Genomic DNA, 25161 nt, shown 5'->3' with positions numbered 1-25161 from the left:
AGACTTCTGGGCAAAATGAAGAGGTGGTTGAACTGAATGCTTAAGTTAAGTTCAAGAAGTGATAGTCTTTCCTCTTCCCACCCTGGGAATAAGCTGAAAGTCTTCATTTTGTTCTTGGTTTTCCGATTAGCCAGTCCTCAACTTTCTATGCTCTGACCCTAAATTGACATACTAACATCCTGATGAAATCCCAGCCCTGTAGCTGTGCTTGGGGAAATGCTCTTACCCTGGTGGGTTATATGAGAAGCAATTTTTAAAAATATATATGAGAAGTCATTTTTAACAACTGTAGCTCCTACCACACCACACGCACACACACACACACACACACACACACACACACTCACAGCTTGGGACTCCAGTCTTTCCCCAACCTGCTGCCTTCTTCATCCTTGCATTTCACACATTCCTTTCCAAACACAAAGCCCCTCCACCTGCAAGTTGCATAAAAGATGAAAAAGCAAGATGAAGGCTGAGGATAGAGGGGACTTGGCCCTGGGGAGGCGGGACGGTAGAGCATCCTGAGAGGCAGGCGGCAGGCTGTGGGTGGTAGGGCTCTGGAGCCAGACTGTCTGGGTTCAAACATTGCCTTTCCCACTTCCTACCTGTATCATCTTGAACAAACCACTGAGCTTTTCTGGGTCTGTCTGTAAATAGCAGGACAACAGTATTAGCCGTGTCTTGTGTGTTTGTGGTGACAATTAACCGAGTCAATACATATGGAGCACTTGGAATAGTGCCTAGGACATGGTATGTGCCTAATCGGCATTATCATTGTCAGGGAAGGCACGTGAGTCCCCTCAGGACCAGGATAAGACCCACACGAGACAGAGAACAACAGCAAACAGTCTGACCCGTTCCTGCACAAAATCTGCTCTATTCATTAATTTTATTTGGCAACTATTTACTGAGATCTAGTATGTGCCATGCACAGAGAATACAGTCCCTGCCCTCGTGAGCTTACGGGCCAGCCTGTCTGTACCTGCACAGACTGGACGCTGGCTGTGCAGCATGGTGGCCAGCCCCCAGGAAGGTCCAGGAGTCCCTCACCATTACTCTCCCTCCTCATCGATATATTTCCCATGTAGATTCTAGAATCAGCCACCCATCCAAATCCCAGAAAAACTCACCCCCTTGGCTCCCTGAGACGCCACACCCCTTCCTCTGCTTCTGCTTCCCTGAGCCACACCCTCCCTATTCCCATCTCATTTTAGCTGGTCCTTTGGTTCCCGAAGCATTTTCAGTGGATGTGACTTGCCTGTTCTGTTCTCCTTGCGCCGTCCTCACCATCGCCCTGTCGTTTCCTCGTCTTATCCCCCAGTCTGGGCCGTTGGCCTCAATTCTGCTTCCTAAGACACCAGCCGGCCAGCCACAGCACCCTCTCCATCTTCTGCCCCTGGCAGTGGCCTCCGACTGCAAAGCCATCCTCTTCGTTCATCTCCTGGCATCAGTGAAAAGAGTGAGCCGAGACTGAGCCAGTGCGTGGAGCAGCCCGGGAGCCTGCCTCACGTCCAGAGCCCTTCTCCATCTGTGCTCTCATGCCCACACTCCCCGTGCCCGCTCCGGTCCCGACTCCCCTGCCATTCCCGTCCACAGTTCTAGCTTCCTCAGGCTCTCTCCACCGCCTCTTTTCTCAGTGCTTAGAAAATGCACAGATTCTTTCATGTGTTGACTTTTTCACAACACCTAGAAGTGTTAGTATGTGCTACATTTATGCTTCTAGGTTCTGGAGACGAAGCAACGAAGAACACAGCATCTCTACTCCTGTGGAGCTTCCACTGCAGTGTAGAGAGCTGGACAATAAACAAGCAAATAGTGTAGCGTGAAGGGTGAAGGATACAGCGAGTTGAAGCACAGCCCAGTGGCCCTGGGCCTGGGGCTGAACTGGGGAGGAGGGATGGAGGGACAGGGGGACAGGTCATGCCATAGAAGGGCCTCCTGTGGGTCAGGCTGTTTCATAACGATGAGGGAGAGGCTGCGAAGGGCTCCCTTAAGGTGCTGCTTGGCCAATTTGAGGAATTTCTTGAGCCGGCTGCTGTACAGCAGAACTGTCTGGAAACTGTTCTCCAAAATGTTCTTGGGCTGGGTGTGTGCGGTTACCTCGGGGAGGCTGCCACATTCTGCCCCAGAATCACAGCGGGTCTGGTTGATAAGCAGTGCACTAGCTCATCCAGAAGACATGGTTCCATCTCTTGTCTGCAGATAGGGAGAGAGGAATGCCTTAGCTCTTGGCTCTACTGGCTGTTTTGGCAAATAAACACAAGAAAGGCTTCAGCCTGGCTCTTTTCACCCTATCTCCTCATCCAGGTCCAGGTAAGGAGGGATTTGGGAGAGGATTTGACTGAGCTGTTAATGGACTACTTCCCAACAATTGATCACGGGACAATCCAGGCTGGAAAAAGAACTCTGCTCCATGTTCATAACGAAGATATAAAAGGATTAAACTTTTACAATTTACCAGGTACTTTCATGTGCCTAATCTCAGTGGACATTCAACATATGTATGGCACAAAATCTGTTATAATTTATCTACCATTGAGCTAAATCTATTTTTTAGTTAGAATGGGGGTACACATTCTCTGCAAAAAAGTTAAGTTGTTGTTGTTTGCTTTTAGAGCCAGTTAAGAATTGTCTCAAGCTACACTGGAGTTTTCCTATCTTGAAAAACATTGAAGGTCCTGGAGCAGCTAACTTTACATTCCAAATGAATTAATAATGGACCTCACAGAACATTCCCAGCAGAGATGTCCCAGCATACCAATCTTCATGTTCCTCAGGCTTGGAATGTGTAATTCTTCTACAAGCTACTTTCTGCTATGTGCAGCTCTATTTTGGGACTAGATTGCTTCTTTATATAGAAACCAGTACTCCTGTCAAATCAAGTGAGTACGTGAGTCATTTGTGCATTTCCTAAAAACAATCGCATCAAATTTTTCTCATCTGCTATACATTTTCTTTTTCAATCAGAAGGGAGATGCATTAACAATGCAGATATCTTGGTGAAAATCCTAAACTCTCATAGAATACTGCTAGAATGGAAATGTTTTTTGGCAGTGACTGAATTTCATGCTTGTTAAAGAAATGACCACATCACCATTTCCATGTTCACAAACCAAGTAACTTACATATCTCTGCTACCTTGGGGCCCCATTTCTATAATTCACACTATGACCCATGATATTTTAGATACTCCTGAATAGCCTGAGCCAGGGATGCTGATTAGGGCTTAGAAAGAATTTGATGGTTCCTGTGATTTTTGAGAGCCAGATAAAGCAACGAGAATCAGTGGCTTTGGCCCCAAACAAGGTTTCATTCCTCTTCATTCCACCATCCAGGTGATTCGGGGAATGGAGGGAAGTGAAGCTTGTTCTCTCATAACATAGGTGGATATTTATGAAGTTTTGATTTCCTTTTAGCTTCGAACATTATGCTAAGGAGTTGAGGCTCTGAGGAGAGGCTTTGTCTTCTCTGCAAAGACAAATAAGGAGGGCTGAAGTGTCCTTAGGTGAACTTTCAAGCACCCCAAGGGAAAGTCAGAGGGCAAATATTAGATGTGTCCAATCTACATAGGAATTTGGAACCAAAGATTCTGCTCAACAATTGGCTCAGTTGTCTGAATCTTTCTGAACCATTTCTGCTTGTGCGTATCACCTGATCCCAGTAGCCCGTCAAGTGTCCCAAGAGCAATCATTTCTGGGGAACCGATACTTATTCCCCTCGGCTCCTTAGTCTTCTGTACAAATGATGGGCTGGAGAGAGAAGGGGCAGGATCCTTGTATGCTTGAAGGGTTCTTTCCACTGGAGAAAAGAAGAAGAAAATGATCTCAGAGAAAATCAGCACTGCCTAGCTCCAATATTTTAAGACCTTTCATTTAATGACGAGAACTCCTAACCATGGCTTTATCAATAATGCAGTCCTGTCAGTTCCTAATACTCAACGTTTTAAAAGGCTTTGGGAAAATGGGCCCTGTGAGTTTTCCTACTCTCCGTGAAAACACAGCGAAAATTCCCTAGCTGTTCCAAGTAATGTTTAAAACTTGAATATATTCTGACTTACTGCCACCAGATTACTTATCAAATAGGTCTTCTGTGTTGCCAGAAAAACGACTTAGGCGATTAAAACTTAAATCATTGAGAGGAGAAGAAAATCTCAGATTTTGCCCTGAATGAAAAGGAGAATTATTTCCACTTTTTCTTTTACCTCCAGTTTATATATTACATTGAAATAGAGAAAGAGGGCGGAGGAAACCTTCCAGAATAAGAAAGATAAAACCTGATAGAGTAGCAAGGGAATATAACTGTAGAACACTAGTCCTTCTTTCTCCCTGAGTGTGGAAAGGGAGGGGGGAGTGTGGGCCATTTGCTACCATAGAAACCGACCAAGGTATGTGGAGGGGAGGGAAGGTCCATTAGAGGAACTTAAAGATCTTACTTTTTTCAAAGTTAAAGTGTTCTGGTCAGTTGGTGATCTTTCTAATGGCAAGAGGTGTGTGTGTGTGTGTGTGTGTGTGTGTTGTGTTCTTTTTATTTGAGTTCCAATCTGCCTTCCCTCCTTTGCCTTTTGAACTTAGTGATTCTTTCATCCCAGCCTCTACTAAAAAGAAGGTTGACAATTTAAAAAAAATCATCCCATCCCCACTGTGTACCAGGCATAGCTCTCTGTAGCGGAATCCACAGAACTGTAAGACATCCAACACATGGTGCACAGAGCCATTGGGTGAAAACCTTCTATTATGCTTACTTCTATCTGTTTCTATTTCCACACTTACAGAGCTCTTAGAAAATGAGCAGTTCAAAATGAATTCTCTCCCCTCTTTCATCCAGATGCTGCTTCTGAGCCATGGTTCTTTTTAATTTTTAAAATTGAATGATAAAAACTCTATTACAAGTCATCCTCAGTGAAGATGCAGGCGACGCATCTCCGGTGTTTCCTGTTCCTTTACATGTCCGTGCATAGGCAAGCACCTTTCCTTTTCCCTTATCAGTCCTTTAATCCTTTCCAAACTACTATGGAAGGCAAAGGAGCAATGGATCAGGTGTTTGGAAAGCTGGTGAGGATGCCAATGTCTGCCTTTCAGGAAGGGGGCTCTAGGAGAAAAGATAACAGCTCAGTGTAAATGTGCTGCTGTGGGGCTTCCCTGGTGGTGCAGTGGTTGGGAGTCTGCCTGCCGATGCAGGGGACGCGGGTTCATGCCCCGGTCCGGGAAGATCCCACATGCCGCAGAGCGGCTGGGCCCATGAGCCATGGCCGCTGAGCCTGCGCGTCCAGAGCCTGTGCTCCGCAACGGGAGAGGCCACAACAGTGAGAGGCCCGCGTACCGCAAAAAAAAAAAAAAAAAGTGCTGCTGTGGATGGTGAGTACTTCCCATCACTGGAAGAATTCTAGATTAGGTTGGACAATCTCTTAGCAGGGATATTGCAGGAGAAAGTTGGACTAGATGCCCTTTCACATATATATATACATATATATATATATATATTTTTAATAGATTATTTTTCGAGCAGTTTTAGATTCACAGCAACATTGAGCAGAAGGTACAGACTTCCCATATGTAGCCCGTGCGCCGCCCCCCAGACACAGAGCCTCCCCAGTTATCAACATCCCTCACCAGAGTGGTACATTTGTTTCAACTGATGAACTTACAGTGACACATCACCATCACCCAAAGCCCATAGTTTACATTAGGGTTCGTTCTTGGTGTTGTACATTCTATGGGTTTGGACAACTGTATAACGACATGTAACCACCACTGTAGTATCATACAGAGTAGTTTCACTGCCCTAAAAATCCTCTGTGCTTCACCTGTTCATCCCTCCATCCCTGGTCCCCATGGGCAACCACTGATCTTTTTGCTCTCTTCTTAGTTTTGCCTTTTCGAGGATGTCATAAAGTTGGGATCATACAGTATGTAGCCTTTTCAGATTGGCTTCTTTTACTTAGTCATATGCATGTAAGCTTCTTCCATGGCTTTTCGTGGCTTGATAGCTCATTTCTATCTAGTGCTGAATATTCCATTGTCTGGATGTACTAATATCCTTTCAGTTGTGTGTGTATTTCTATAGATTGCAGGATATGGCTGAGTTCAGATTTCTGAATGAGGGATGTTGCTGATGCTTGTGCAGAGACCACAACCGTACACAAACAGGGTGTGTGAAGCCGTGTTCAGTTCAGGTGACAGAGATCCAACTCAAACTAGCCTAATCTCGAAAGCAACTGTGTTGACCCCTGTAACTGGGAATTTCAAGGAGTGAGTCAGGATTTTCAGGTATGGCTGAATGCAGAGCCAGAAAAGATGCCATCAGGGTCCTGCCTCTCTGCCTGTCAACTTTGCTTTCTTGTGGGTTGGCTTCATTCTGAGGCAGACTTCCCCACATGGTGGCAGGATGGTTACCTGGAGCTCCAGGCTCACCTTCTACCAGCTGATTAACATCAGTGCAAATGAAGTACCCCTTCCCCCAGCAAAACTCTCAGGGAGATATTTCACTGGCCCAGCCCTGAATGAATCCCTGAGGCTTATTGGTATCTACTCCTGCAATTAGGGATTGGTATCTCCCCATTGCCATCATCAGAGCAACATGAGAATGGGGCAGGGGAGTTTTCCGAAGGAAAGTTGAGGTGCTCTCACTAAAGAACGGAAAAGGATCTGAGCAAGCGACATCAGTAAATACTCCCTGTGCCAGACAGTAGGAAAAGAGTTCAAAAAAGCACAGAGGGGTGTCAATACAGAGTACATAAAAGCAACGAAAATAGTGGTCTTGAACAGTGGTCTCAAAGCAATCAGTTGAAAAAGAATCTCATCATACTCTTTTATAATTGAAAATTAAATGTAAGGTAGGGCCCAAACTCTCCTTTTTTGGGCCCCTATGTTCTTTGGGATGCTGGAAAAGTATGGAGGAAATGGTGGGTTCACACTCACCTTCCTTTCCATTTCTATTGTGTTAGGTTAACCAGAGGTGGGTGCCGAGAGAGAGAGAACAGTTTAACCACCATAGCATGGCATCACAGGAGACCACCTCACTATGAACGTCCTGGATATTTTCTGTGTTAGTCATCCTTTTCAGATTTGGCTCTGTCTTTTATAGGATATATGACCTTGAAGGAGTTTTAAAGCAAGATTTTGTTTCCTCATTTATAAAATGGAAGGGTGGTGAATTCCAGATGGCCACAAATTCTTTGACATTACTCCCCTCTAAAGGTGGGATCTATGCCCCTTGCCCTTTAATCTGGGTGGGCTCTGGGACTGACCATCAGAATATAGCTGAAGTGATGCTGTGCCAGTTTCCATGCACTGGCCTTAAGAGATTGACAGCTTCTGCTTCCTTTCTTAGAATACTCCTTCTAAGGGAAGCCACCTGCCATGCTGTGAGGGGGCCTGAGCTAACCAAAGTGGGAGGCAGGCAGGGAGAGATGCTGGCCAGTCCCAGCTGTTCCAGCCATTCCAACTGAAATGCAGACATGTCACTGAAGAAGGCATCTTGGACATCCAAAGCAGCAACAGAAAACTGCAACAGGAAGTAATGATGACACCTACCTCTTAGGAGGAGGTAAAAGGTAAAAGGAGATTTTTGTTTGCTAAATCCCTAGCCCACAGCCTGAAATAAAACAAGTCTTCAATGTATATCAGTTCTCCTGCCCCTTCCCCTTCCTTTTTATTAATTCTATGAATTTCTTAGAAGGGGTAACTCTCGTGGCATCCACTGAGGCAGAGTGGCATGGAGGTGGGCTATTTGCTAGATGTTTGGAATTTGAAGAGCTTTTCTCCATCTTTCTCTCTTTTCTGTGTTCTTTAAAGCACAGCCAGATCTCTTAGACCTAAAATAAGAATACCAAATTCAGCCTCTGTGTTTCAGACAGAAGAATCACAGGCTTGGTACAGCTCATGGTACTGAAAATCAAGCCCCAGAAGCTAAAATGATTCAAAGCAAAATTCCCCTTGACAACTTTCCTCATGTCTCTGTGTGGTGTGTGTGTGTGTAAAAAGCAGTTAAACAAAAACTTTAGACTACATAATTATTTTACCACATAAGCATGACAGAATTACAGGCTTTTTTTTTTCCTGGGGGGGCGTTGAAAAGTACATGGTTACCTGTAATTATAGTCTTGCTAAGTTTGATTTTATGGCAAAAAACATAGTGCATTTTTGCAATTTTTATGAAGAGCAAAATTCAAGTTTGACTCAAACCATGCAGAAAAATATAGTGCATTTTGGATATACTCTTTTCCCTTCTGACTCAAATGGCTGAATTTCTTTCATTCCTGTGACCTCCCCAGAAGTCAACCTTTTCTTGTGTTTATTGTTAAGGTTGTGCACCTTGCTAATTATGTTGCCCATCCTAGAAGACTTGCTGCTGAGTCATTTGAGATTACTCTCCTATTTCGTCCTTGAATTCCTGCAAACATCTAAACCGTGATAGGCCCCAGGGTTCATCTCAACGTCTGAACTGGGTCTACATCATAAATTCTGTGAAATACCTGGTCAATTAAGTCAAGGTTGCAAGGGGGAGTCAAACTAGATGCCTGACATGTGTAGATAAGGGAATTGGTTTACTTTACTTTTACGTTTCAACCTTTAATGTGGGTGTGGACCCAGTGCCACAGTGTTTGCTGTCATTTGCCTTAAGGATAAAAGCCTCTGGAACATTTGGGGGCCCACCAGGTTAGGAGGGTGGGAAGGAGAGGGGGCGAGATGGAGGGAATGGGGAGGTGGTCAGCCTGAGTGTCTGGTGACATTTTACAGCAGTTCCAGCCACAGAATGTTGCTTGGATGGGGAATTCAGCCTACCATTGAAGATGTCTTTCTGTGGTGGGAATGTAAGGGGTGGAGCTTGGGATTTTATGAGTGCAAATTGGCATCAAGTCACTTAAGTAAACTTGCCATTCCTCATAACCAGAGACTAAGTGCAGACCCTTTCTGATATCTGCCTCCCATCTAGTCAGTATCCAGAGACAGCTGGGGTAACTGTTTCTTTCCTTTTCACAGCTCTTGGAGGAGGTGTGAGTGCATGTGAGGCGCTAGAAAGCTTGTTCTATAATTACTTCTAGATTTGCCTCTGGGTATGCTGTACATGCACTCGACCGTATGTGTGTTCACGTGATCTTGTCAGAGGGTGAGTGATCCGCCACCCTGCCAACAAGAGCTAGAGCAAACTGGGTGACTTTATTTTTCCCCAAAGTTAAAGTCACATTTCAGGGAAGTGGGTACGGGGGTCTTTGTTACTGATTGCCACTGTAGCCAAATCTGTGATCCGGGATGCCACTCCGGATGCACCCGAGTCAGTGCAATCACGCCCCAAATTAAGGAGACAGGCACGAAGCCGGGCAGCCAGACGGGCGACCCCGAGCGCTCACACCCTCGAGGCCCCGGCCTCCCGGGCGCAGGTTCCCCGAGGGTGGGCGGAGCTGGGCCGACCGGTTAGTTGGCTTCGGGGAGTAGGCGGGCGGGTCGGGCATCCGGGCGGGTGCAGATGCCTGGGAATGCTAATGGGGGTCCGAGGCCGCGCTCTTCGGGGACGGCAGGCAGACAGGCCAAGAGGCATCCCCCACGGCCGCCCCCAGACCGAGCTCCGCTTCCCGGAACCGAGGCGCCCCCAACCCTACAGCCACAGCATGTGCCCCGTCCCGGCGCAGCGGAACCCCGGCCCGTGCCCAGCGCCGCCCTGCCCGGCGCCGCCCTCCTGGGCGGCCGCCATTGGCTGCACCGTCGGCTCCTGCCCACCCGTTGCCTCCTGTTGCCGGCTGCCCCATTTTCTCCGAGCCTCACGGGGCCCTGCACTGGCTCCGGGCGACCCCAGGGGCGTGGCGCGCGCGGAGAGGCGCCGGGGGCGGGGTCTCGCGCAGGGCGCCCAGGGATTGGCCACGGGAAACAAGGGGTGGGGCCGGCCCCGGAGAAAACAGCGCGCGCGCAGCCCTGCTGCAGTCCCAGCCTGGAACCCGAGCCAGCCTGAGTCTCCCGCCGCGCCCGCTCCAGGGCTTTCTTTTTTTCTTTCCTTCTTCTTCTCCTTTTTTTTTTTTTTTAATACCGCGGAGCCCCCTGCCCGGTCCCCCAGCCCGCTCCTGCGCAGCGCGAGCCTCTTCTTGTCTCGCAGGTTCCGTCCCGCGCGGTGAAGCCCCTGCCGAAGCGGCGATGCGCCTCATTCAGAACATGTGCACTATCGCCGAGTACCCCGCTCCGGGCAGCGTAGCCGCCGCCGATTGCTGCCTGGCGGCGGCGGGCCGCCGCCTGGTCAAGATCGCTGTGGTGGGCGCCAGTGGCGTGGGCAAGACAGGTGAGTCTTAGCGCTCCGGCGAGAACCCGCTTACCTCCGGGGCTGGAGTTGGGCGGCCCCCACTGAGAGTTGCGGTTAAACGAGGCGTGGGGGAGAGGTGGGAGCTGCAGCCGGATCGCCCACCCTCTCCTACTGATCCGCTGCCCCTCGGGAGGGACCTCAGCCATCTTCGTTTCCACTCCCCTCCTTCATCAGATGAGGGAAACAAACTGATGATGGCCAGACGACCCTCTACACCACGGACACAACTGGGATTCGAATTTTGGGGTTCTTGAGCCTCTGGCAGTCCCTGGCACAGAATGGGGAGTTAGTGAACGTAACCTCTCCTGGAGATCTTTAAGGTTAGGAAAGACATTTGTCTGCGGGAAGGCTTAGGTGTGGCTCAGCCGGGCTCCGAGGATGGTGGTGGACCAAATGACCCATCCAGCTGGACAGAGCCATAATTCACGACGCCTTCCAGCCCCCTCCCTGTCGCTGCAGGGTAGGAATTTCACGTGGTGGTCGGCTGGCTTTCTCTGAGAGTTGCTTTTTAGGTTGGGGGAGGGGTGGAGACCAACCTAACTTCTTGTGCCAAGGTTAACTCTCTTTCCCTTCTCTTCTCTGACCTGCAGCTCTGGTGGTCCGGTTCCTCACCAAACGATTCATCGGTGACTATGAAAGAAATGCAGGTGAGGAAATGTATTTGAGGAAAATGCTGTCAGCTTGCACCAGTACTGCTGTTCCCTTTATTTTTTTTTTTCAGTGTCTACCAGGCAGGTTCCTTCAGAGTGACAGTCTGAGCACTGGGATCCTGCCACTTCCAACTTCCCTTGCCCCCGTTCCGTGCTCCCCCCCTTCCCATAACTGCCATCTGGCCTCATTCCATTCCAAGCCCATTCATCATTTTATCAAGTGCCTGAAAGTATTCCCCTTGGTATGTTTTAACTATAGGGACCCCAGTTGGAAGCACCCTTTGTACTCAAGAGCCTCTCCCTTCAAAACACTCCTGCAAAAGTCATAAAAAAAAAAAAAAAAAGATGGCCAGCTCCTCCCCCTACCCCTCGCCCTCTCTGCTGGCTGCCTTTCAGAGGTGACCTTTTAAAGCAAAGGCCAAAGGAGAGCAGTTGTAAACCTAAAGTTCTCTTTTCTTAACAAAGAAAAATAACTAAATGGTAAAATTTTAGGAGGAGAGTTCCTGAATAAATGATAGAACACTTTTTCAACCCCTATGTTTAAGAATATCCACTGGGGAGGCTTAAGGGCTTTCTACCTATGCTCTGTTAGCAAATTGTTTAATTCCTTAGACCATGTGAAGTACCTACAGGGGGTTATTTGGAACGCACAATATAAACCATCCCAAGATAAGGCATGGCAGCCTGTGCTTTGATGTAGAGTCAGCTATGTTATGTTACACTTATATTCCAACTGATAATGTTGGTTGTGAATTTACTAACAACATTTGCCCACCAAACCATTATATCTAATAGCTAGAATATAAATTTATGCCAAAGAGCAATAAGTACTAAAATAAAACAAATTCCACACATGCTGAACAAGAAAAATTTTTTTCAAGGAAATTCTCTAAACATGGAATCTTCGTTTAAAATTCGACAGCTAAGGTTCCCAAAATGTACAAGCTTTGTCCTAGTTTTAATAAACCTGCTAATACGGGGTTAAAATTGCAGTTGTTTAAAAAAAAAATCTGAAATAAGCCCATTAAACAGAACAAACTACAGCATATTTTTGTGCATTGGTTCAGGTTATAATTTCTAAGTTAAAAAAATATCCCGGGGCTTCCCTGGTGGCGCAGTGGTTGAGAGTTCGCTTGCCGATGCAGGGGACGCGGGTTCGTGCCCCCGTCCGGGAAGATCCCACATGCCGCGGAGTGGCTGAGCCCGTGAGCCATAGCCGCTGGGCCTGCGCGTCCGGATCCTGTGCTCCGCAACGTGAGAGGACCGCGTAACGCAAAAAAAAAAAAAAAAAAAAAAAAAAAAAAAAAAAAAAAAAAATATCCCACAATGTTTTAAAAGTTGTACAAGAAGGAAGGACATAATCTCTTTTTTTTTTGAAATTTTGCCTTTATAGGTAATCTCTATACCAGACAAGTCCAAATAGAAGGTGAAACCCTGGCTATTCAGGTTCAAGACACTCCAGGTATTCAGGTGAGTATCTGAGATGTGTGACTAGATCAAAGGGGAGTCTGCTTGGCCGTGGAATTGTTCGATTGTTTTCAAAGTACCTCATGCTGAAGGAGGAGAGAGACTTGGGGAGTCACTAGGTTTCTATATGTTGTTTGACACTTCAGTTGTATCTGGCTGTTGGTCAGTCTTAGCCTGGCTTAATTTGGGAGACTTGGCTAAGGGGCAGAAATCTTCTTAGGAGGATTCTACCCAGCAGGAAAGACCAATCCAAACACACTTGGATTTGGCAAAATGCCCTTGCTATGGTTAAAAAGGTCAGTTGTTAACATTTGTGTTTTTGGCATTAGAAATCAAACATCTAGGTAGAGTCTCCAAACACTTGGAATCATTTTTATATGGTGGAAAGTTACGCTATAGACAAAGAGCCATGTGCATGTGTGTGTGTAGTTTTTTTTTTCCCCTCTTGAACTGGGCAGTTATCCAGGTTTAAATGCTTCCAGCTCCTATCTTTACTTCTCCAGACTTACTGTCTAGCCAGTTAATTTCCCATTTTATGCAACTACAAAGTCTCTCTGCATGGAGTTCTCTGCAGGTCAATTTTCCACTCGAGTGTGGTGAGCTGCTCTGTTATTTATTCCAGCTCTGTGCAGCTGGATCAACATATTGTCGAGAAAGCTGAAGCGTGAGGGGGATAGAACTTGTTTACGGCCTGCAACCTGGTGTTCCCGCTAAGGGCTTTTTGAATTCTCTCTCCAGCTGAGCCAGGGCTCTCTCCGGCCCTCACCCTTCACCTTGCCGTCATCTCTTTCAGGTCCACGAGAACGGCCTGAGCTGCACCGAGCAGCTGAATAGATGCATCCGCTGGGCAGACGCCGTGGTGATCGTCTTCTCTATCACCGACTACAAGAGCTACGAGCTCACCGGCCCGCTCCACCAGCACGTGCAGCAGCTGCACCCGGGCACTCGGCTGCCCGTGGTCGTCGTGGCCAACAAGGCCGACCTGCTGCACATCAGGCAGGTGGACCCTCAGCTCGGACTGCAGCTGGCCAGCATGCTGGGCTGCTCCTTCTACGAGGTGTCTGTCAGCGAGAACGACAACGACGTCTACAGCGCTTTCCACGTGCTGTGCAAGGAAGTAAGTCACAAACAGCAGCCCAGTGGCACGCCAGAGAAGCGACGGACCTCGCTCATCCCCCGGCCCAAGTCCCCCAACATGCAGGACCTGAAGAGGAGGTTCAAGCAAGCCCTCTCTGCCAAAGTCCGGACTGTCACCTCTGTCTGAAGCCGAGCTGCTCCAGGGGGTTTGGTTTTCCCGGGGAGAGGCCCGAGGCTCTGCAGGAATGTTGGATGCTGGCAGTGATTCATGGTTCCAGGAAGGGCTGGAGCAGAGGGGCCGGCAGGGCCCATGGGACTGCTGCAGACGAGGAAGCGTTGTCCTGAGCAGGGGGACAGAACTGAGGCAGCGTGAACGAGCCCACCGCCACCCTCCGAATATGTGAAACGGCCTCCATGTCTTTTCCTCTGGAGTGGGGACGGGGCACGATCGCTGGGGATTTTGTTGACTACCTTGTAAATGACAGTCAGTTGTAATTTCAGCCAATATATTGATGTGATTTACATTGGGAATGAAAGAACGGATTAAGCATTCACAGGCTTTCCTCTTTTTTGTTTTCTTCTTTCTTTCTTTCCCTTTTTTTGTTTTTCCCTCCTCCCAAGAGGAAGAATTGCTTTTCTTACACGAGTATATGTGCCTCTGGAATACGCTTCCTTATAGAATGCCCTTCTAACCTGAAGGATATCCAGATTTCTTTTTCTTTTAAAGAACAAGGAGAAAATACTACCCCACCCCACTGAAAAGGGTGGAGTTTATGGGCCGAATGTTATATATACAGACATGTGTAAGCTTGTGGGCCTGCATCCTCCTGACATGGGGTGAGTATGCTGAGTTGGGTACCTGTTGAGTGGTTGACAACACAAACTCTTCAGCCCCAGACTTTGAGTAATTGGGAGACTGTATAATTTTTTTTTTAAATCGTTGCATCAGGTACAGAAAAACAAAATGTGTCCATTTATTTTGGTCTGATTTGTGTAAACACAGCAATGACGCTGGGTTGTTTCTAGACCTGGCCGAGTTGTGGCTTAACTACGGAAACACTATCTTAAAGCAAGTGAACAGATGCAGGGGTGACCGCCAAATCTCCTACACAGATGCACTTTAAAAAGCCACTCATGCTTTTGGCTTAAACTGTAATTAATTTATTTTATGTACAATAAAGCTCATTTTAAAAGAGCAGACGTCTGACTTGGTCTTAATTGAAACGTTCACCTTCTGTCCTTCAGACAAAGTATTACTCAGCACCTTGTACTTCTTGGGCACGTCGAGTCGGGCATGATACCTTCCTGGGATGAGCACTGAAGTCTCACAACAAACCACTGAAGTGCATTCTATTCTTATCCCCATTTTACAGATGAGGTAACAGGCTTGAAAACAAGTTAAATAACTTGTCAAAGGCCCCGCCCTGCGAGAGTTGTAAATTGTAATTTGCTGCTTTCTAGTCAAGAGTATAGCACATCTCCTATTCATTTCCTTCCTGATCCTCCAGGTAAACCTAAGACAAATGTCTGGCCCTATATTTTATGTTGATAAGAGATCGCTTGGCTAAGCCATGAAGATATGCTTCTACACAAGACCACTGTTTCTCCATATGTGCTCTATTCGGCAAACCCTCCTTGGGTATGCTGCTTTCAGAAAGTGCACTTTGTTCTCATTTTGTAGAAGCTCATAGCAGTTGATCCGGGGCTGTTCAGGAACCCCTCCCATGCAGCACCTGCCCCAGGTGATGTGCTAAAACTGCCAGGCCTCTCATCTGCTTCCATCCAAGCCTGGGAGACCTTTCATACAAGCTAAGTGAGTCACCACCTTTATGGGCAAATAGTCACACCTTATATTTTTCTGTGTAGTGCTTCCACATACCTGATCTCATTTAACCCTCAGAATAAACCAGTGGCGAGGGCGGGGGAGGTAATACGACCATTTTACAGATGAGAAAAACAGGCTCTGAGTTTTGAGTGATGTCCTCAAGTTCACACAAAGGGCATGAATCAATGTCTTCTGACTATATTCAATGTTCTTAGTCCTTTATAATATTTCATATATGGGCCACTGGCACATATAGGGGGCCTTGGGACCAAGAGAAGCAGCCATAATGAATAGTTGAGGGCCTACTATGGAACAGATGTTCAAATCTGTTTTCCCACAGGGTAAATGTCCTGCCTGCTCTTGACGAGGCTTCTGGTGACGTCCCAAACCTTCCTTACATGGAGAGCAATTTTCTACACTTCAAGTCTAACCGAACCTCTGAGAAGGTGTTGGGGTCAGGGAAGGAACAGCGCTCACATGAGATTCTAAAAACGTCTCATTTCAAAGGCAGTGAGACAAGGATCTCTGACTAGATTCTGTTCACGTTTGTTTTTATTCATTCTATGTGGCTATATTAGTAATGTCCAGTGAGTGAGAGGTTCATCTTTATATATTTACCAATGGTCTTCTACCCATGTTCTGGAATTAAAGGAGATGAATTTTCCCGGGGGCTTTATCTTGCAAAGGTGCTGAGCGGCGCCAGACGTCCTCTGTTTATGAGAGGTGCCCTGCTTCCTCCTCTCCTTTTCCACCTGCTCCAAAAGTCTGCAGGCCTCTCCTCCTCCTTTGTGAGCTGCCCGTCCTGACCTCCTGGCACTTCCCCTTTGCCCCTCACATCCCCACAGCACTGGACTCGGTCTCTTACATTTCATTTTAGAAATTCAGATTGAAAGGGTCTCAGGGCTCCAGTCTACCCTGGGGATAAAGTGGTTTGTTGGAGGCCATTCTGGGAGAGAGAGGTTGACTCCCGGCTGGAAACCACCCAAGTCCCAGTTCTGTCCACTGTCTCAGGCTGACTTGACTATTTATAGTTCTAGAATACACCATGTTTTCTTCTCATGAATTTAGCTTCATATTTCATTACTTTTGTTCACTCCTTTCATTATACGCTGAATCCCTCTTTGGTTTTAATTTCTGATCTATAATCATACGGCACTGAGAAATGGCCTTCTCCCACCTGGGTAGGGGATGGCTTCCTTTGCCACCTGGGTAGGGGAATGGAGGGGTGTGTGTGTGTGTGCAGGGGAATGGAGAAAGGAATCAGAATTTACTGAGCATTTACAGTGTGCCCAGATTATAATCCTTCTCCTTTAATCTTCTGAAGAATCCTGCAAGGAAGGTAATAATTCCACCTCCAGTTTAAAGATGAGGAAACTGAGGCTCAGAGAGATGAAAGCTGGGGTCACACAGGCAGTAACATTCACTGTTTCTACTGACTGAAAACCTCTGTGCCAGGCACTGTAGGGGGTACTTGAAATAACTTCCATCCTCTACACCAACCCCACAATCCATTTTCAGTCCCTGCTACAGATGCGGAGAAGGGAGGCTCAGAAGAATGAGCTCCTAAGTGGCAGATTCGGATCCAGGACTCCACCACGTCTGCCTGATGCCACGGCCTAGACGCCAGGCAGCCGGCCCTCCGCTGCCCAGCCCCGGCTCCTCTAAGCAAAGCCCCCAGCGCACGGAGCTCTCCTCTCCTCTGCTTGCAGATGCTGGCCCTCCCTGCCCAGCCCGTGGTCCCTGTTGGGCTTCCCTCCACCTCCCTGCTGCTACCCTGGGCTCGTGGCCCCACTTGGCTGCCGTGGCCACATCTGCTCTTGCTATCAGCCTGCTGCTCACTGGCCTGCAGTCCCAGCTCAGTAATAAAGACGTCCAGGCTGGGGCGGGGGCCAGCACAGCCCACAGCCCGTCTGCCTCAGCACCGGATCCTTGTCCGTCGAGATGTCTGGCTTTCGAGCTTCCTCTCTGCTGCAAATCAAAACCATCCGAACACTCTGCAGCGGGCCTGGCGCTGTGCCGGGGACCACGATGGCTCCCTGTCAGCGCCCGGCCACCGGGCTGCCCTGAGCCCCAGGTTCAAGAGCCGCGGGCCTGCCTACAGTGAGCCCCTCGTTCTGGTGAAAAGCGGGATTCCGACATTCATGTTACACCCTGCAAAGGAGAAAGCAGATGTGCTTTCTGGACAAACGCACAAGTCTGTGGGCAAATCCCTCAGGAGTGACCAGTTGGGTAACTCCAGGGCTGCACCAGCGGGGGACGGGCTGCCCGGCCAAGTCTCTGCTGGTAAATCAAGACAGGGCACCTGGCAGGGGCCACGAGGAATGACAGGGCTTTATTTGTTACAATAAATAATCCAGGAGAACTGGTGTTTTCTGCACTCCCTTCAGAGTCTAAAAGGAGAAACTTCCAGAAAGTTCTTATTGTCCTCATTACTCTCCTAATTTGGCGAGAAGAGAACAGGATCGGGGTTATCGCTGATTGTGGCAAAGATCCTGACAAGCATCCCCCATGCCTCCGCTCTCAAATACCCGCCGTCGTCTGGTTTTGTCTTTTAAAATAGAGATGGAGTTTCTCTTAATGTTTTCTGGGCAGCAATGGCAGACGATATTTGTAATCCTGGATTACTTGTTGTTGGGATTCTGTTTCTGGTAACCGGGGTTTAATAAATAATAGTAGTCTTGGGGTGAGCCTGATGGAAGTCTTTGTCATTGGGTAACGCTGTAATGGACGGGTCTGGGATCAACGGAGCCATATCCATAGGCCCCAGCCCTCTGGGGACAACCCCTGGCTGCTGTACCTCCAAACACCTGTCGTGCCCGCTATGTTTGCCGGGAAGCAGACTCCAGAAGGAGGGTTTACAAAAGTGGAAGTCAATCGCTAAGGAGTATTTACACCTCTATCAATTGTGTCTGTGAAGAGTGGCTGATGAGATCCTTGGCAGAAGGTTTGCACTTGTCTGTGCTTGTTTTGGCTCTGGCCAGCCAGGGTTTAGGTGGTGAACACTCAGACCCAGGTGGAGAGAGGAGAAACCACAATAAACACCCAGCTCGGCCTTTTAAGCCACCTTCAGGTGGCTGACATCTGGCGGGGCGGGTGGGGGGGAAATCCCTTTAGAACTGGTGCATTTGGATGAGGTTGAAATGGTTCAGTCAGGGTGTCAGTCTCAGAGTCCACATAACTACTCTGTAGCTAACATTAGGGATGGAGAAAGTTCTATCAGGGACAGGGCTCTGCGTGGGCAATCATTAGACATTAACTGCCAATAATGGTGATTCTTCTGTGCTCTTAGCCAGCTTGCCAAGTGCCATGTTCTAAATGCTTTACACGTAGTAATTCTTTTAATTCTCACAACAACTCAATGTGGTGTGTCCTATCATTGTCCAATTCATAGTCAACTGAGACCAGGAGAAGTGAACCATTGTGCGGAGGAGGCAGGACTGTAACCCAAGCCAGGGGATGGGGCTCCAGGCGCTGCTCCTGGCCTCTGGGCTGCATCATCCTGGAAGTAGGTGGGACCAGGGCATTATTCCTCCTCTGTTTTCTCGTCTCCTTGTGGACCCTGGGAATGCTTCCAGATTTTCTCTTCATTTGACATTATCCGCCTTTTGAGACTTTATCATTTTGTGGGGTGAGCTCCTTGGTGTCCTCAGCAGTGAAAACCCACATTCCTTGGTGTCCCGTACAGGCTGTGTTAGGGATGGCGTCCCCCTACAGCAGCCCTCTCAGGAGGTAGGTACCACTCGTTATTCTCAGGATTTACAGATGGAGGCACTAGGGCTTGGAGAGGTACACACTGCTGGGAGTGGCAGAGCTTAAACCCAGACAAAACTATGGAGCTCTGTTCTAACCACCGCTCCTTCATAGGACACCAAGAGCACGATCGTTTCTCCCTCACCTCCTCCTCTCCCGGGCAGTGAGCCCAAGAAGAAGGCAATGCCAGAGAGGTTTCGGGAAGCTCCGCCCGGGGGCCTGATGTGCTACTTCCAGAGTCCCCTTTTTTTCTTATCTGGTGAAGGCTCTTTGCAGGATTTACACCAAGTCGTGCCTCCTACCTTCTTATTCAAACCAAACTCTGATCCCCATGATCTTCTTTCAGCTCACATTTCCTCCAAAGCCTTCCGCTACCTGATTGTCTGCCTGGCTCAATTCCTCCAACCAGCAACCACAGAGATGGAAAAAGACGATTATAAACTAAACTTTTGACGTTCCCCCCATCACTCAGAGACTGCTTTGGACCATATTTAATCTAGTACTGAGAGCATTCTCGGGACATAGTAACTGCTGAATGATAACATTTACAATCAGAAACTTCCTGTTTATCATTTCAGATGAGCAGCTTTTGAATATTCTTTTATAAAAGAGAAAATTAACCTGTAAAAATACATTCAAGGCACAAACACAAATACATGTCTACTGTGAAACATATTCAAATGACACAAATATAATGAGAGCGAGACGTTCCCTTTTCTTAGTCCTCCTATAATATGCTGCTACCCAGAGGGAACCACTTGTTAGCAGTTTGGTTTTTCTATTTCCAGAAAGTTTCCTTTGCATATAGACATATGGTTTAAAATTTAACCTCGGGAATTCCCTGGCGGTCCGGTGGTTAGGACTCTGGGCTTCCACTGCTGAGGGCCCGGGTTCGGTCCCTCGTCAGGGACCTAAGATCCTGCAAGCCATGGGGTAAGGCCAAAGAAAAAAAATCAAAAAAACCCAAAACACTGATCCTTGAGCAGATCCTCACACAGGGCCCGAGTGTCAGGAGAAGCACCAGCTGCTCGTTCTGTGAGAGCCATGGAGTCCGGGATGCGCCTCTCTCCTTCCCCATATCATGGGCAGAACCTCTCGGAGTGCCTGGCACATACCGCTGTAGAGTTGGGAATGAATGAATGATTGAATGAATGAATGAATGAATGCAGATTGGAGACACACAACAGGTTACTTCTTTATTTTTTTATTTTTGGCCGCGTTGGGTCTTTGTTGCTGTGTGCGGGCTTTCTCTAGTTGCGGCGAGCAGGGGCTACTCTTCATTTTGGTGCACGGGCTTCTCATTGCAGTGGCTTCTCTTGTTGCAGAGCACGGGCTCTAGGCACGCGGGCTGCGGTAATTGTAGCACACGGGCTCAGTAGTTGTGGCTCGTGGGTTCTAGAGTACAGGCCCAGTAGTTGTGGCGCAAGGGCTTAGTTGCTCTGAGGCATGTGGGATCTTCCCGGACCAGGGCTCGAACCCATGTCCCCTGCATTGGCAGGCGGATTCTCAACCACTGTGCCACCAGGGAAGCCCCCAGTTTACTTCTTTATTTTTAGAAAAGAGTGATCTTTGCTTTAATGATCATCTCTTTGGGGCTATTTGCCATTTTCTTCCTTATTCAAATTCAAACTTTTAACGGAGTGGAATGGAAGAAGCATCCGAGGTCTCCAGTATTTCAGCACCGTGAAGAAACTGGTGTTAGGTGGAAAACATACTTGGACAAAATAAAGAACGCTGGTGTCTAGAAAACCCGCTTCAATGACATCTCAAAATGATTTCCAACTTCACAGTTTTCTCATAACAGTGTTTTGTAGAGAACTAAAAACAGAGACACGTGAATGTTTTGGTTTACATTTTATTTCCTCTGTTTAATCCACACTAGCCACTATTTTGCAGCTTTATCTCTTTATTACAAACTTCTTTTAGAGATGTTAGAAATTTCCATGAACTATACACCTACAACTGTGTGGGTTCCAAGCAGTTCGTTTTTGCTGGAGTTCTTATATAATCTCACTCTGTCAGTCTAGGTTTTTCTGTTATGGCTAGAAGGAAGAGTTAGACTCACAGAAAAGAAAGCTTTATACTTCTATAGAAATGTGATATCACAAAAGTCACATGGGGTGAGGTTCCAACCTAGACTCCCTGGACTAGATATCTTTATTGGGGCCTTCCTTGGGGAGGAGAGGAAACATTTTACAGGCAGGCACAGCCCTCCAATCAACCTCTCTCCCACTCCTGTTCCAAGCAGGCTGGCAGCCCTGCCCAGTAAGCAAACTGGAACAATGCAGCCCTTTGTACAGGCAGGCGATTTACAACACAGGCAGACAATCAGCACTGCCCTAGCCACTACCCCTCCCTTCTGGCCTTTTCAGAAATGTCTCAGATCAAGAGAGAAACAAAGCCTCAGATCCTATTTGCAGCATTCCCTCCTCAGCTATATAATCTTAAAAACCAAACTTTCCTCACACTCACGATTCTAAAGCATGGGTAACTTCTCCTTGAGCAACTGCAGATCAAACGTCTTGTCATCTACCAATACTCACCAACAGGCACTCATTTAGAATGAATGAACTTGCAGGTGGAATCAGAAAGATCACAGAGAGAGGGTTAAGGATAAAGTGGAATTATCATGAATTAGGCCAGCTGAAAGGCAGTTTGATGCCTTTAGAAAACTGAATTTTTTTTTTTTTTTAAGAATCTCAGTAATGCCAGCAAAGTACTTCACTGTATGGGTATCAAGATCCTTTGGGCAAAGCAACCTAAGTGTCCATCGACAGATGAATGGATAAAGAAGATGTGGCACATACATACAATGGAATATTACTCAGCCATAAAAAGAAACGAAATTGAGTTATTTGTAGTGAGGTGGATAGACCTAGAGTCTGTCATACAGAGTGAAGTAAGTCAGAAACATAAAAACAAATATCGTGTGCTAACACATATATATGGAATCTTAAAAAAAAACAAACGGGTTCTGAAGTACCTAGGGGCCGGACAGGAAGAAAGATGCAGACGTAGAGAATGGACTTGAGGACACGGGGCGGGGGAAGGGTAAGCTGGGACGAAGTGTGAGAGTGGCATGGACATATATAACGTAAAACAGATAGCTAGTGGGAAGCAGCCGCATAGCACAGGGAGATCAGCTCGGTGCTTTGTGACCACCTAGAGGGGTGGGATAGGGAGGGTGGGAGGGAGACGCAAGAGGGAGGGGATATGGGGATATGTGTGTACGTATAGCCGATTCACTTTGTGATACAACAGAAACTAACACACCATTGTAAAGCAATTATACTCCAATAAAGATGTTAAAAAAAAATCCTTTGGGCATCATTCAGTCATACCCACGATTAACAGGGACACTGGTTTGGGAGGCATATCTTGGATGGGGACAGAAAATAGTATTGGGATTTCCAGCTTGGGTAGGTCTCCTCTTCTCAGCAGACGCTCAGAAGCCAAGGTCTGGATGCAGCCGGTCAGTTGTAAATAACAGGTCAGGGATGTTAGTTGGCCTTAGGAGTCGCGTGGACAGCACGATTACCTAACAACGGGAGGGGCAAACACACCGCAGACAATTAGGAGAGCCAATCCCAGCTTACTAGATGATGAGAAATAAAATGCAACACATTCCTTTGGGGGAAGGCATGGAGTGGGTACTGTGGAGAAAAAGGCAGAAGGCGGCAGCTTGAATACCACCGGACGCTAGCGTCCTGGGTGTAAGGAAGGGCGCACAGGCTGGGAAGGATGGCCGGCGGGACGGTGGGCTGCGTCTGCTGAGCCTTTAACCAGTGGGCACTGAGCAGAGCTGAGCCCAGCCACCACCTTGCTGCTGAATTGAACTTGATCAGACCGTCGCTTTGTGATCCAGTAATGTGACCCCAACAGAGAGGTCTCTCCCTCTTCTAGGAAGCCTTTGCTCCTTCAGGGAAAGAGAGAAGGCACACTCAAGAGCTGGCTGTTGCTCTGGGTGATAATGATGATGGCTGTATTAATTTCTTAGTACCCCAAACTTCAATAACAGAAAGTTATTGTCTCACACTTCTGGAGGCCAGAAGTCCAAGAGCAAGGTCTTGGCAGGGTTGGTTGCTTCTAAGGGTTGTGAGGGAGAATCTTCCTTCTTAAGCTCCCTTATGTCTTCACATTGTCTTCCCTCTACGTGTGTCTGTCTCTGTGTCCACATTTCCCCTTTGATAAGGACACAGTCATATAGGATTAGAGCTCACCCTAATGACCTCATCTCAGCTTGATCATCTGCAAAACCTATTTCCAAATAAGGCCACATTCACAGGTACTAGGGCTTCAGACTTTAGCATCTTTTGGGAGGGACACAATTTGACCCATAACAATGATGATAATAATGATGATATCTGCTAATATTTATTAGCTCTTATGGTGGGCCAGGCACTGAGGATGATCTCATTTAATTTCCATTTAATCTTCATAACAACCCTATGAAGTAGGTACATATATTATTCCTATTTTGCAGATAAGGAAAATAAAGTACAGAAAGGTTAAGCGACTTGTCCAAGGACACACAGGAAGCAGAAGCAGTTGAGTCAGGATTCCAACCCAGGCAGGCTGGCTTCAGCGTCCAAGTGTCTGTCTGGTCACTCCTCTATTATCAAGGGCTCTGGGAAGGCTGCTTACTTCCCTAGTCCACATGGACCTTTGGGCCTCTCTGGCCTGTTGTCATGATGTCCCTTTCTGCTTCCCTGAGACTGGGCCGTTCTTCTGGGGCAGAATTCCCTCTGCAGCACTGGGAGAGCTCGTTCCCCAGGGCTGGGCTGGAGCAGTGATGCGCTCTGTCAGGCTGGTGATGTTTTGCCCAGGCAGGGGTTGTACACCCAGTAGATAAGGAGGTGACTATGGGAAGTGGGAAGGAGGTATGAGTCAGATGCCAGAGCCCAGCCCCTGAGCGCGGGGGGTCACAGGCCGGCAGCAGGCCTGGCTTCAAGGGGCCACACCGCCTGGCCAGGCCTCTTGCGGGGAAGCAAGTTGGCACTCACACCTCACTCTCTACCCCTCGCACCCCCAAAGCTATCCCAGATGGAACCAAAGCAATGAATTAACCAACTCACTGGCCGAAACCAGAACCTACGCTCCAATGTGGAAGAAAAGCAGAGGGAGGGGAGGAGAGAAGGAAGCATTTTATAATTTTTTTGTGCTTGTTGTTGTTAAAGAAATGAGGTTATTAAAAAGTTTTCTGTTTAAAACAAAAATTAATCTTTGAAAGCAGTGATGTTACTATTTTTTGAAAGAGAATTATCCTTGAAAATATACGCCTAATGTCAGCCAAGTCATATTTCTGGCAGAAAAAAATACACTGCAATCTGTGCTCACATTTTTCCTAGAAAGCCATGTGATCAGAGTTTGAGGGCAGATAGTGAATATTAGCATCCCCTTATCACACGGTGTAGATACCATTTGAATATGTGGCTCTGGAGAGAGAGGAGAGGGTCTCTACTCACTCCTCGGGGGCTTCTGGGCCAAGTCCAACAGATGGTTGAGAATAGTGGCGCCCAGACCAGCACGCTCACCAGATGCTAGTAGAGCCTGGCTCCACCACTGATGGGCTACATGCCCTGGGGAAGGTCACTTCACCTGGGGCCTCACTCTATCCTTCCCAGAAGAAAAACAACAGCCCCGAGCTTGTAGCATTGTGGCAAGGATTACATAAGGCCAAGCGTGTAGAGCATGTGAGGTGCTCAGCAATTCTGAGCTGCTATTTTATTGTGTTTTGTGATTGGGTCATAGGCCTCCTTTTGAATCTTATGAAAGTTAAAAACTCTCTAGAAAAATATGCATATGTGTACACACAAGATTCTGAATATAGTTTTAGGTGAGGTTTAGGTGGATAACTAGGACACATAGACAAGTTAAGAAACCCTTATTCAGATATATAAAAAAATGCACACATAAAGACAAAAATCCTTTGCACGAGAATAGACTCTTGAGAGGTAGGAGAGGCCAGGGAAGCTAATGGCCACAGCCCCTCCCCTGCCCTCCTGCTCGCCAGGCTCCACCACCACTGCCAGCCCCTGGGGTCCTTAGTTCCAATGCCAAGATGGTGAATTCCTCTCTGGCTGAGGTGAGGGCAAGTGTAATGGC

At 47.5% G+C, this 25161-nt stretch overlaps 2 protein-coding genes and 2 long non-coding RNA genes across 4 annotated transcripts in view; 3 read left to right on the top strand and 1 right to left on the bottom strand.

Annotated features, from left to right (window-relative positions):
* Window positions 1–7373, top strand: part of LOC308612212 — a 29359-nt gene extending 21986 nt beyond the window's left edge. The window contains exons 2-3 of the long non-coding RNA XR_014015085.1: window positions 2308–2461; window positions 7330–7373. This is a non-coding gene — a long non-coding RNA (uncharacterized lncRNA). The remainder of the gene's footprint in view (window positions 1–2307; window positions 2462–7329) is intronic.
* Window positions 1–25161, top strand: part of LOC308626953 — a 786846-nt gene that overhangs the window by 136227 nt on the left and 625458 nt on the right. The gene's annotated exons all lie outside the window — the stretch shown is intronic.
* Window positions 9906–14677, top strand: RASL11B (RAS like family 11 member B). The gene is made up of 4 exons (XM_081233318.1): window positions 9906–10266; window positions 10878–10934; window positions 12331–12407; window positions 13198–14677. The coding sequence occupies exons 1-4, from the start codon at window positions 10125–10127 to the stop codon at window positions 13666–13668; spliced, it is 747 nt and encodes a 248-aa protein (XP_081089444.1). The 5' UTR covers window positions 9906–10124; the 3' UTR covers window positions 13669–14677.
* SCFD2 (sec1 family domain containing 2) overlaps window positions 20886–25161 on the bottom strand; it is a 394906-nt gene continuing 390630 nt past the window's right edge. Inside the window, exon 9 of the mRNA XM_081252366.1 lies at window positions 20886–22594. Within this exon, the coding sequence (XP_081108492.1) occupies window positions 22502–22594 (93 nt within the window). The 3' untranslated portion in view covers window positions 20886–22501. The remainder of the gene's footprint in view (window positions 22595–25161) is intronic.

This window comes from Mesoplodon bidens, assembly GCF_964165515.1.
Source record: "Mesoplodon bidens genome assembly, chromosome: 1".
Classification (NCBI taxonomy): Eukaryota; Metazoa; Chordata; class Mammalia; order Artiodactyla; family Ziphiidae; genus Mesoplodon; species Mesoplodon bidens.
Note: the sequence above shows the minus strand (reverse complement) of the source record. Positions and strands in the feature narration are given on the sequence as shown.